This window comes from Branchiostoma floridae, chromosome 15 (genome assembly GCF_000003815.2).
Source record: "Branchiostoma floridae strain S238N-H82 chromosome 15, Bfl_VNyyK, whole genome shotgun sequence".
In the NCBI taxonomy this organism is placed as follows: Eukaryota; Metazoa; Chordata; class Leptocardii; order Amphioxiformes; family Branchiostomatidae; genus Branchiostoma; species Branchiostoma floridae.
The window spans coordinates 376,799-389,300 of record NC_049993.1 but is presented as its reverse complement, the minus strand read 5'-3'; the positions used below and the strand labels follow the sequence as shown (position 1 = coordinate 389,300).

Genomic DNA, 12,502 nt, shown 5'->3' with positions numbered 1-12,502 from the left:
AAGAAATGAAGCGACAGGGTGGTAAAATTCTTGTAAAAATTCGAGACGTCTCCGTTTATGTAATGGCTCATACAAAACAAGAAGATTGAAGTTTTTAGCTTGAAAAAAACAACAACAATAACACACTCCTACTACACAACACCTGCACCTGCTTGACAATTATTGTTGTTTATTTATTGTTTATTAAGAAACCTTTTAGCCCTTACGGGCTAATCTTCCAAGGTTCAATCAACATGAATCAACATGACAATCAACATGAATACATATATATATATATACATTTAAAAAAATACAACAATCACAGAGTATTTACAATAGAGCACAGTGTCTAGAGGTCAAAGGTCTAGATGACAATGTTTGAGATGGCTTGTTTGAAACTGGACAATGTACACAGTGCCTTAATGTCAGATGGCAATGAGTTCCAGAGCATAATTGCTCGGTACAAGAAGGTACGTTTTCCACTGTTTGTTTTAGGTTTAGGTAGTCTGAAGTTGTTAGATACAGAAAATCTAGTATTATACATGTGGAATGAATTAACTGGTATGAAGGAATTGTACACATATTAAAACGTATGCCCTACTTGATTAAAAAAAGTTCAATGCAATAATGAATGTACCCACATCACAAGGAGATTATGACGGTACTTAGACCTAGTTATCGAAGTGGAAATTGTTGGATGGCGTCATGTAATTTCATGATGAAAATCTTCTGAATGGAAGATGCGTTTTTTTTTCACTCTCGGAAAAATAGGAGCTGCCACAATTCTAAAAGCCAATCAGTTATGCATAGGCGCTCCTGTGGAAGATTATATTCTTCCATGTGGGCCCGGTTCATATTGGGCAAGCTCTGATTTGACCTGGAATCAATTCACAATATTAGTTCTCTTTTGGGGATAACTTACAGTTTAAGTATTGCACTTTTGCGCAGGGGTGACTTGGAACAGTCCAATGTTGCGTGGGAATGGGTATGGCTGAAATATGCTGTATTTGCACCCAAGCAAATGTCGGCCTTTCTAGTTTCAAAGTGATTGCATTGTGAGGCATATGGCTGCTACGGAAGAGAGACTTTCCCACTTACACAGCATTTAAAAACAATTTCTACCTATTGCCTCGCCTTTATTATATTTCAGCCATACATAGTATGGTGAAATATATTGTATTCGTAATGTTTCTTTCTTTCTTTCTTCTTTCTCCTGTCAAATCTTCAAAGTGATTCATCTCCGCCGTTCCTGGACCGAATGACCTGAAATTTGGCACAGGGGTAGAATGGGCCAATACCTTGATGCTTTTTTCTCAGTTTTTTCATATCTGCCTCTAAAATGATTTTATTGAGATTTTTTTGGTCAATTTTAGACCAAAACTGTATATATGGCCCCTGTACCCTGGTATTACAACCAAATGAGCTGAAATTTGACAGAGATGTGCCTTGATAATGCCCCCATATAAATTCGATAACACTTTTGGTGTACAGTACAACAAAATGCTTATTTTTGCGATTTTTTGACCAATTTTTGACCAAAAAAGGACACTTTGGCCCCTGTACCCTGGTATTACAACCAAATGAGCTGAAATTTGACAGAGATGTGCCTTGATAATGCCCCCATATAAATTCAATAACATTTTTGGTGTACAGTACAACAAAATGCTTATTTTTGCGATTTTTTTTACCAATTTTTGACCAAAAAAGGACACTTTTGGCTCCTGTACCTTGGTATTGCAACCGAATGAGCTGAAATTTGACACAGATGTGCCTTGATAATACCTTCATATAAATTCAATAACACTTTTGGTGTACAGTGCAACAAAAGGCTTATTTTTTGCGATTTTTGGCCAATTTTTGACCAAAAAAGGACACTTTTGGCTCCTGTACCCTGGTATTACAATTAAATGACCTGAAATTTGGTATAGATAGGCATTAGATACTTGGTAACAAGATTCAAGTCAAATTTTTGACATAAACAACTTTAAAATGATTAATTTTGGCACTTTTCTGAGGGGAAATTTGTTTTCTTTTGGCCTCCTGACGTGACCTTCCGTGACCCCGCACAGAGCCACACCTGTGCGCGTCAGCCGGAGAGTTGATTGAATCAAAGACCTAGCCAATCAGCGAAGAGGAGGCCAAAGGCTAATTAATATTCATAAGCGGGGCCTCATGATCCCGTTTATAGCAGTGTTCCCGCCAGGGGGAGCGAAGCCCGCCTAAGGCTCTCGCATTTTACACTATTCAGAAGGCTTTATATTGTATCAGTTCTTAGGGGCATATCTATGATAATCGCAGCAGTCACTTAACTTCTCTTCAGGAGTTTAGCGTAACACTATTTCAGGTCAAACCGTCAAAGGCAACTAAAAACAAACTTTAACGTTACTGAGTTCAACAGTACTTATAACTTGTTATCCGAAGTTGAAACGCTAGCGATGGTATTTTCGCTGCGCTGTTAGCTCCGTGCGACTGTTGTTGACGGTCTTATAACGGTATATTTTGCACCCCTGTACCCTGGTATGAGTAACATTTGGTATAGATAGGCATAAGATAGTTGGTAAAATGATCCAAGTAAAATTTTTGGCTTAAAGTACTGTAAAAGGCTTAATTACAGCACTTTTTTTAGGGGAAATTGGTTTTCTTTCGTTCTCCATGCCATGATCTTTCGGACGTTCACCCCACAGAGCCGACATCTGCACCTGCGTCTAGCCGGCAGGAAGAGTTAATTCAATTAATGGTTCAGCCAATCAGCGAAGAGGAAAGCGAAGGCTAATTAATATTCATAAGCGGGACCACACAATACGTTAACTTGAAGACTCAGGCCGTACAGACTTCTCGCCAGGATTTTTTCAAAGCGTCGGACAGGGGTCCGGGGGCCGCCGAATGTCCCTGGCGGGGTCCAGGGGCAGGGCCACTGTGGGGGGGACCCAGGAGGGCGAAGCCCCCCCGGAAGCTCTTGCATTTTAGACTATTGAGAAGGCTTCTTTTATCAGTTTTTTTAGGGCCATATCTACGATAATCGTAGCAATCACTTACTTCTCTTCAGCAGTTTGACTTTAAAATATTTCGGGTCAAAGCTTCAAAGACAACTAAAACCTCATAAACAACAAACTTTACTTAGCTCAACAGTATACAAAAATATTGTACGGGTTGCCATCCTTAGTTGAAGCGCTTATTTATAGCGCTAGTATCTTCGATGCGCCGTTAGCCGCCGTGCGACTTTTGTTGACGGTCTGATATCCCTACGTCGCCGCCTCGCTGATATTCCCACGAACATGTTTCAAGAAAAATACCCAGCAAAAAACGCTGTTCTGCGTCAAATTCTATTCTATAAAACATGTGGGACTCGGTGTTATAGTCTAAATATTTTGTAGAAGCACCGCTGTAGGAAAGAAGGTCCAAGCAATGTAAAACATCACGTAGCATGAAGTTCGCTGTCAACTGGCACACAGCACATGGCTGTTTGAAACTCTAAGTCTAATCAACAGCCGTGTTTGATTGATAGCCGGCGGTCCTTTGATGAAGTCGGCGAAAGGTGCGTTAGTTAGAAAATCTGCGTTTAGTTTTGATACGTAATTATAAGTTAGTGGCGAGAATGATTATTTTCTCATCAATATTTCTCTTCAGAATTATTTGAACTTAATTGTACATCTAAACAATTGGCTTACCTGTGCAATGTTTATATGATTAATGATCATGTGTAACGTATGGCTCCTAGTCAATAGATCAGCATTTTCTCTATAGTGACCACCTGTCTATAGTGGCCACATTTCCTAGTGCTGTTGTTGTTTGACATAAAGTTTGAACATTTAAATTGTAAGTAACTTTAAACTGCCAGAGTTTCAGCCCAATAAAACACTCTCAGCGCCAGCCTCGAGGGTATGAACAGACTGACCAGACAGACGAAAATAAATCCTCGAACAAGGTTCAATCGTATCTTCCGGGTCTGGCAGGAAGTTGTTAAACTAAAATAATAATAGGCTCGATGGCTGATTGCATACAAAGTAAAACAGTTTAACAGTTTTACAGCTTGAAGAAAACAAACGCTCCTACAGTACCTGCACCTGCTTGATAATTATTAAATCGTATGCCCTACTTGAATAAAAAAAATGTCACTGCAATAATGAATGTACCCACATCACAAGGAGCTTATACTTTTTTAAAACTTACACCTAGTTATCGTACTGAAAATTGTTAATGACATTACATGAAGTCATTCAACAATTTTCAGTCATGATGAAAATTTTCTGAATGGAAAGTGTGATTATTGTCATTTTCTGAAAAATAGAAGCAAGCTCTGTTTTTACCTGGAATCAATTCACAATACCAGTCCACTTTGGGGGATAATGTACTGTTAAGAGGATGTTCCATTTTTGCGCAGGGGTGATTTGGAACAGTCCAATGTTGCGTGGGAAGGGGTATGGCTGAAATATGCTGTATTTGCTCTTAAGCAAATGTCGGCCTTTCTAGTTGCTATAACTCTGATGCGATGAAACTTAAACTAGCTGAAATATCGGCAAATAATGTTAAATGGATGTAGTTTATTTTTTCAGCTGCATGTTTCTAAAAGTAACCATCATCATGCCAGTAAGTCACACTCTCACTCAACATACAAATACAGTGGAAGCCGCTTAATTGCACACCCAATTTGCCAGCGAATTTCGTGCAATTATCCGGCGTGTGCGATAATGCGGAGTTGGTCATTTGGACCGCATCACCACGGGCGGGGGGCCGAGAGGTGGCATGGGAGGTAGTACAACGCACAGTTTATTTACGTGTTACAGTAGTGCTGTACCTGTTGTGCTCCGGACGTCATATACATGTCTTCACGAAACATCGTTCTGCAATGCACTTGAAATCAAAACTAAAAGTAAGTTACTGTATACGTTATGTAGCTTCCTTATCACGAAACTAAAGCACTGCATGCGCACCGCCGAAGGCGAGTGTTATGTCCGTCTGTAGGCCCCGAGTCGCTGTGTTGTTTCCGACTGGCTGCCAAGAACATAAAACCACTGCCTAATTACGTAATTAGACAATGGACAGATAGAGAACATTTGTTATTGAGCACTGTATGTCAAATCAAGTTGTCTGCCAAATCGTAATGCCGGTGTGACAGCGATCTCGCCCCCCGTGATCTCGCCCCCCGGGGGCGAAATCACTAGCGATCTCGCCCTCCCCGGCTGGTGATCTCGCCCCCCTACCTCGCCCCCCTTTAGCGATTTCGCCCCCCCCCCAAAAAATGGGTTTACATGACATTTTAGAAGTTGATTGGTATAAATCACAAAATGCAGTTTCAGAATGATATAAGTACACGAGTTTGATACATAACTCCATTCATAGTATCAATATTAACGTAATTACATAGTAATAAGATAGTTGAACTTGTTTCAGACAAGGAGGGTTGGGTCCCTTGTATTCCCATTATTGCGTATACCTGAGTCTTGACATAAGATGTATTTCATTGTATTCACCTGTCCTCAAGCAACCTATATATCTCCAATATGAAGTCTCTACCATGGAGTGACCACAAAAGAAATATGTAATGTCTTTATTAATTATGCAAATATTAGGTATTAATTAGAATAACGCACATTTTGGTATATGCACCTGGCCAAGGGATATCTTCACCTCCAACATGACTGTTTTTTCTAGTATTTAGGAACTGATGCATTTACCCGTGTTTCTTAAGACTGGTACTTTACCAGTGTTTGTGTAGCATTTAGCAACAGCTATATCAACTTGCGCGTAGATAGTGTTTATAATGAGAAACTATTATTCACGTGTGTTTTTGTTAGTGCTTTGGAAATGTTTCCAGCACAAGAAAGAAAACACTGTGACAAATTGAAAACATATAGCTGACGTATTCCGTACCATAGACGGTGTTGATTTATACGTTCGCAGTAGCACTGTTTTTATGCCACCTCAGCTGCAAAAAAAAAAAAAATTGTCTTTTTCATTTCAATGTCATGTTTGCACCGAACAATATAGTATCGACTTTCGAGGTATGACATCTTACGGTACGGTAATAAGGTGCCATATAGGTACCAGGTAGCACACCATATACGTTACTCCCCAGGTGCAGTATAGTACCAGGTAGCGCACCTGTAATATGTAGTAACCAGCTGCTCTTGGGGGGGGGGGGGGCGAAAACGCTAAAGGGGGGCGAAAACGCTAGTGATCTCGCCCCCCGGGTGCGACCTCACAATATCGATTTCTTTTGATCCCAATAACAATTTCATACATGTTGTCAGTAAAGCGACTTCACAAAGGCCATTATCAGCTTATTTGTACCGTGTCTGACGATTTTAACACGCATTTTCAGTCAATTTGCCGACGATGTTTGACAGTCGTGCAATTATCCGGCGTTGGTGATTTTTTGTTTTTTTGGGATTTAGGGATTCCGTGCAATTATCCGAAGTGTGCGTTTATCCGAGGTGCAATTAACTGGCTTCCACTGTACCACAATATGAACGATGATTATATCTAGAAATTATGTGTGGAAATGAGAAACCAATGACGCTGAAATAGCTAAATGGAATTAGGCCACACCGACTATGATGATTATAAAGGTAAATAAACCAAGTCCATACAAACAGCTTTTTTTCTGTTAAAATTTACACATATTCACTTCCATTTTTTTTTTTTTGAAGACAGAATTCTCACAATAATGTTGGTATCGCCGAATCACTGTGGTCACCTGTTACTAGGTATTGGTGGCTCGTGTCCATGAATACATGTCATACACATAAGAAATAAAGCTTCACAAAACACTACAAATATTGGTCTTCAAATGTTTGTTGAGTAGAAGACTGGCCATAGAAAAAACAACATAAGCATCACCGCCGTTGTTTTCCCCAGGGAGTGTGCCCCCGCAGGTGGCAGACGAGCGAACGCCCAAAAGATTTGTTACTCTAACAAATGATTCGTACCGTCTATAAAAATGAAACTTCACAGAGTGATGTCGAATATGTTTCCCAATACGTACACAGAGTTTTTTTGTGATTTTGGCGTTGTCGTTTTTCGTAATGATTTTGTTAGTGGGGCCGCCACATTCCGTGCATTTTGCCCATTTCCCATGAAAACACGACCTGGATTGTGAAAGATTTAGCCCTCCTCGCGGGAGACAAGAAGCACACACAATCACAATATTAATTCTACGTCAAAAGAAAGCTAATATATCATAAGATTAGAATTTTTATTTATGTTTGTCTAAATTGGTCACCAGCTTCCGAAGAGAGCTGGTGACCAATTCCAAAAGCGGGGCAAGTTAGGGCGCACTGTTTAACGCAGCTCAAAATCGGAATTTATATTCACGATAACGTCCTCAGTGTTTGCCAGTTGTAACGCGGAGGGTGAAGGGTTCGTGATAAGTATGGATGCCTTCCTTATTCACGCATGGTCTCTAGATGAATATGTTAAAAATTAATTGATCAAAACTTGACCACTCTTTGGCAACTAGTGATGGAGCGCCGTGAGTTATACCGCGTAAAAAAGCGGGCATCTTAGGGCGGCCCCCGTTAAGTGACTGGTAATTTTACCAAGTTGACAACTACACTCATGGCTCCACATTGGTGCCACTTTTACTATCTAATTATAACTTTTTTTTCACTTCTACAACTACACTCATAGCTACATGTACCTCATCAGTGTCACTTCTACAAGTACAATCAATGTAATGTTCGTGTAGCATGCACCCCTATCTGTTATCAATATTAGAAAAGTAACTTATTAGAGCCCCATAAGACCTTGTCTAGCGACGATTGATACTACGGGTAGACAATTATCAACTATACAAACAATAGGCAGTTATGAAACTTATGATTACAACACATTCTACTATGTGGACAACACATTCTACTACTCTACAGGAGGGTTTCCAGTGCTGAAGCTGCCTTCTGGACTTACGTCCACTTCAGCACGGGTGTTCCAGTGCTGAGAGAGGAGACCGCTACTTCAAGAGTACTTACTTATTTACTTTATCCGTAGTATGAGCGTTAATTCTGACTTTGCTTATTGCGGAGCGCAGCTAGAAAACAACTACGTCTCAGTACTTCTCTCTAGCGTATGTAGTTTTACAATAGAACATCAGCCTACCACTATCGATACTTTGATTATGAAGAAACGTCTTTAACGTTATATACATATCGACCATTTGTAACCAACTTGTGCTGTACCAAGCCTGTAAAAGTTCCCCCTATTCCCGACTTGAGTAATTTCAAGTGGAGCCCATCTCACCAAACCTAGTCAAATGCCTTTCTAAAATCTATAAAACACGTGTATAGTCGTTGTTACATGTATGAAATACAGGTATAGGTTTAAGGTTCGTGTTTTGTGTGTTTTGGTGCGTTTCCGCTGTTATATCTCGAGTACGCAGCGTGCTATTGCAAAGGTATTTGGTAGATTTGTTTAGTGTGGTAGCCAGACGGTCAGGTTTGCTTTTTGGCCTCTTTGACTTTGAACTTGGTACTGCAGGGTGATTTTTGTGTTCATTGGGGCATCGCCACACCTCTACTTTGTTTTAATTATCAACAGAAGTGACTCCAGAGGTGCAGAGATAGTCTCCAGAGGAAGGTTTCTGTTGCCCCTGGCTACATAAGGGCCAGGTTACACTACCTGTCAGGCTTAAGTGGGCCATGCCATTTACAAAAAGGGGTGTGTCTGGATATTTGTGGTCAGTGAAACTTAAGAACCTTTGTATTGATTGTGGATTATAGAGTAGCTGGATTAGGTTTGGGGAAGATTGCCCTCAAGTTGCTTGCTCTGGAAAAAGTGTTAACTTTGTTATCTATAATTCCAATGTTTTCCATAATGTGACTTTTAATGATGTGTAACATTTGTATTTAATGGCATGCGGAACATTTACAAATACCAACTATGCATGCAAATTAGGTTTTGTATAGTTAATGTGATGGTACCATGATCCCTTGGTAAATGATACTTTCATTTCTTATGTTTGACATGTGTAACTTAGTTAAAGGTGTACATTGTCATGTATAGATTAAGATGTTCATGCGATAGTCATTTGTTTACTTCATTATAAAATGGAATTCTGCCAAAGGGACAGACTTTGACATATACAATGTATTCTATCAGTCTGGTAGAGAATACCATCATTTATAATAGATTTACAGCCAACTGCCCAAGGCTATGGAGGATAGGGAAGGATGGAGGAAGAGAGTCATGGTCATCCGTGCAACCACGCCCGGATGATGATAATGATGACAGCCACATTTGCATAATCACTGAGACACGATAAAACAAGAAATTTGCAAAAACTGAATATTTCATTCAGGTGTGAGGTCTCCGAACTCTTGTTTTCGGGTGCATATTTGCTAATAATAGTACATGTCCATAGTTTAGCTAAACAGCTCGTCACTGAGATTCCCGTGTAGTTATTATGGTCGTCTTTTGTACCACCTTTATGTAATGCCACGATGTGACTGGTGCAAAAGTACCTTACAGACAGGTACAGATGAAAAAAGGTTGACTAGTCGTTCTGATTTGACGTTCGATCAGCACTTCAACATTTTATTGTTAATGATATTGCCCCCAAAAATTTTGCCGTTTTTAAGGTTTGAAAGTGCCTGTTTAATTTCAGCTTTGTATAACCCAAAGGACTATTTTCAAGACCTTCTGTAAGTTACATAATTCAATTTCTATGTGTGTTACAGAGGTGCAGCGTGGTTTCGAAGCGAAAGAGTTTGGGCCTTCCCCCAAGAAGTGCAAATATATATTTTTTGTGGAATCGTTTCGTGGTTGTCAGTTTTCTTATTAGATTTGTACTCTTTTAGAAGTGACTAAAAGCTCGAAGGTTTGTAACTAAGAACGAATTTAATTGTATAAAGATATGTTCATTGTGCTCTTTCTTGATTCTGCGTATACGTTTGGTGTATTGTATTAATGAGCGCTAATGGATCCGTAAAATCTACTTGCTGTGGCCTTAGCTATAAGGACATAATGATAACGCCCATTGTAACTTTTCTATGAGAAGTATGAAGACCAGTAGGAACTGCTTGCCTACCTTAGCCAGTAGATACTGTACTGCAGATTGGTGCTCTTCTCTACCGTGCAGTTCAGCGTGATGTTAGTGTTGACGGGGACACGCAGGGGGCTCTGCTGTCCCACACTTACTTTTGGAGGTACTACATGGAAAATAAAATCACCGTTTCTACGTTGCCCTCGTGAATAACAAGTAAAGAAATGTAAAGAAATGAAAGTCCTACTTGAACATGGAGCTTAACTTATCGACCAAAGATGTAATGTTGATTTCGTACAAAATGTACTCTTCTGCAAACTGTTGATGATTACAATGAATACTTCCATTGCCACCGGACTACTAAAGTAAAGGGGAACTCAACTTCAGAAGCAGGTGTTACTTACCGCGTTAATGTAAAAAACCGTATTGTCATGTTTACAGAATCGACCAAATTTTGTCAAAGTTCACATACAAACAAATAAAGGTCAATTATACTCCCATAACTGAATAGTAACACCCATACAGAACCTTCTTGGTACCAAGTATAGGTTCCAATAGGATAATTGCTAAAGATCCAGGTCGATTCGCGGCTCAAAGCAAGAGGAAATGAGCATAACTCAAACTTTTCTGACTCCACTGTATTGGAATTTTAACTATAGGTTCCAGTGGAATGATTGATGTTATGAATACCTCGGGGGTACTGTGTCGAGGGGGTAGTATTCAGGGTACTGGGGGAAGGTTTGAAGTAGAATATTGTTGCTTTATGATATAACTACCGTGTAGTACAAACTTCCCCGAAAGACGCGAACATAGTTCGTTTTTTGTCATTGAGAAGTCAGAATGATATCTGCAGAACACAACACCTGTTTCTGGACCTCCCCTTTACAGACTAAATGATCGGACTGGACTAGACGATCCAAGAAGTGTAGAATACAAATTTGAGCAGCCTTACCTTGTACTTCCAAATAGACATAGTGTTCCTGCTGGCCAACCGCGTCTATCAACGTGGTCATGACGTACTGACCCTCGTCCTTCTTCTCCAGATGACGTAATGTCAGTGAACCGTTGTTGTTCAGAGTCGCCCGGTCCTTAAAGGGCCCCAGTGGTAAGGAGCTGGAATAGAACACAGAGTCACACTATCAAACCATGGATACTGGTTGTTCTTAGTACCATCGTAATGTCATCAGCCTTTAGGAAACACCAAAACAGCAGTCCGTTATGCCTTCTTGCCATGTCTACATTGATGGTAACGCTATGTTTTATGTATAAAAAACATTTTTGTGAAATACCACATAGAAAAGAGTTGCAAAATACATGTGTATAGCTCGAAGAATGAACCAGATCATTTCATCTTCTCAGTGATTAGGTTGGTTAAAGGCATTATTAAAAAAAGAACTTGTGTGAAATGAGGAGGGTCCAAATACAAAAGCGATATATTGCTGTCACAAGGAATGTAACACGACTCGTCCATGGTCGGTGATGTACTGAAACTGCAATATCTGTATTAAGAGATTAACAATATGAAGTGTGGGGATTCTTATCAGATGCGGCATATACTGGAGGCGACAATAGGCATTTGGCTTAATTTGCGTCGACTGGGCTACCATAAATTCACAAAAGGTCGGCTAATATTTTAGCCATAATGCAATTTAATTTGTTCCGTTGGCAAATAACACTAGTCATGTTAAAGTTCCGTACCTTATTTCTCTCTTTCCAACTTAAGTATAAACTAGACAGGCAACTTAGCGTGGACTGCCGTTAACGTTTACCGTGCCCCGGGTTCATTTTAAGTTCGACTTAAATTCAAGCCGGTGTCCGACCGGGTCCCCCAAATACCCCGGGAGTCGCAAGGTGTCCTACGGGGCCGCGTAGGGGTCACGATCGAAAGTGCCAAAAAGCCCGTGAACTGGCCGGTAGGGACCTTTTCTCTAATTGTTTCCTATCCCTAATACAGCGAGCAAATACAGCATATATATTATATATCTCCCAGCGCATGCAAAAAAATTGGCTGTTCCTAGAGTGAAAAGTGCGAGAATGGACTCTTCGTGACGTACTTCCAGTTAGAATGGACTGTTTCTAAAACACTTTCACCAAATGGACTTTGCATATAATACCCGTACAAAATTGAACTTTAAAAGATATCTATCCTCCGTGCATGAATGGACTCCAGATTACCTATTTTGGATGACAAAAAACATTTTGAAGTAGCATATGCCGAATCTTATTAAAGCCCTCTTGGCATAGGTCTAGAGCAGCCCTGTACCATGTTCAGGATAATTTGATTTAATCAGGCTACCTTATTGGCTGCAGCCGGTCATAAAACTGAATTAGTCAAGTGCACTAGAAATACCTTGGGTGTATTCCCTCTCTCTACACTTGTGCCGAATTTTAGGTCATTTGGCCCTTAAATAACAGAGAACAATCTATTTGAAGGTGTGAAAGGAGAAGAAACATTAAAAAAATCAACACCTGTGGTATGGTTGAACTATAGCAGCTCTCTAAAAAGACCCCATAATCTAGTAGAAGTCTGTGAGAGGTGTTCACCTG

General features: G+C 40.0%; 1 protein-coding gene across 2 annotated transcripts in view; it reads right to left on the bottom strand.

Annotated features, from left to right (window-relative positions):
- Positions 1-12,502, bottom strand: part of LOC118432566 (tyrosine-protein kinase-like otk) — a 43,300-nt gene that overhangs the window by 11,265 nt on the left and 19,533 nt on the right. For both annotated transcript variants that reach the window (XM_035844188.1, XM_035844186.1), the window contains 2 exons: positions 10,908-11,068; positions 10,001-10,121 (listed from right to left, as the gene is read on the bottom strand). In XM_035844188.1, the coding sequence (XP_035700081.1) occupies positions 10,001-10,121; positions 10,908-11,068 (282 nt within the window). The remainder of the gene's footprint in view (positions 1-10,000; positions 10,122-10,907; positions 11,069-12,502) is intronic.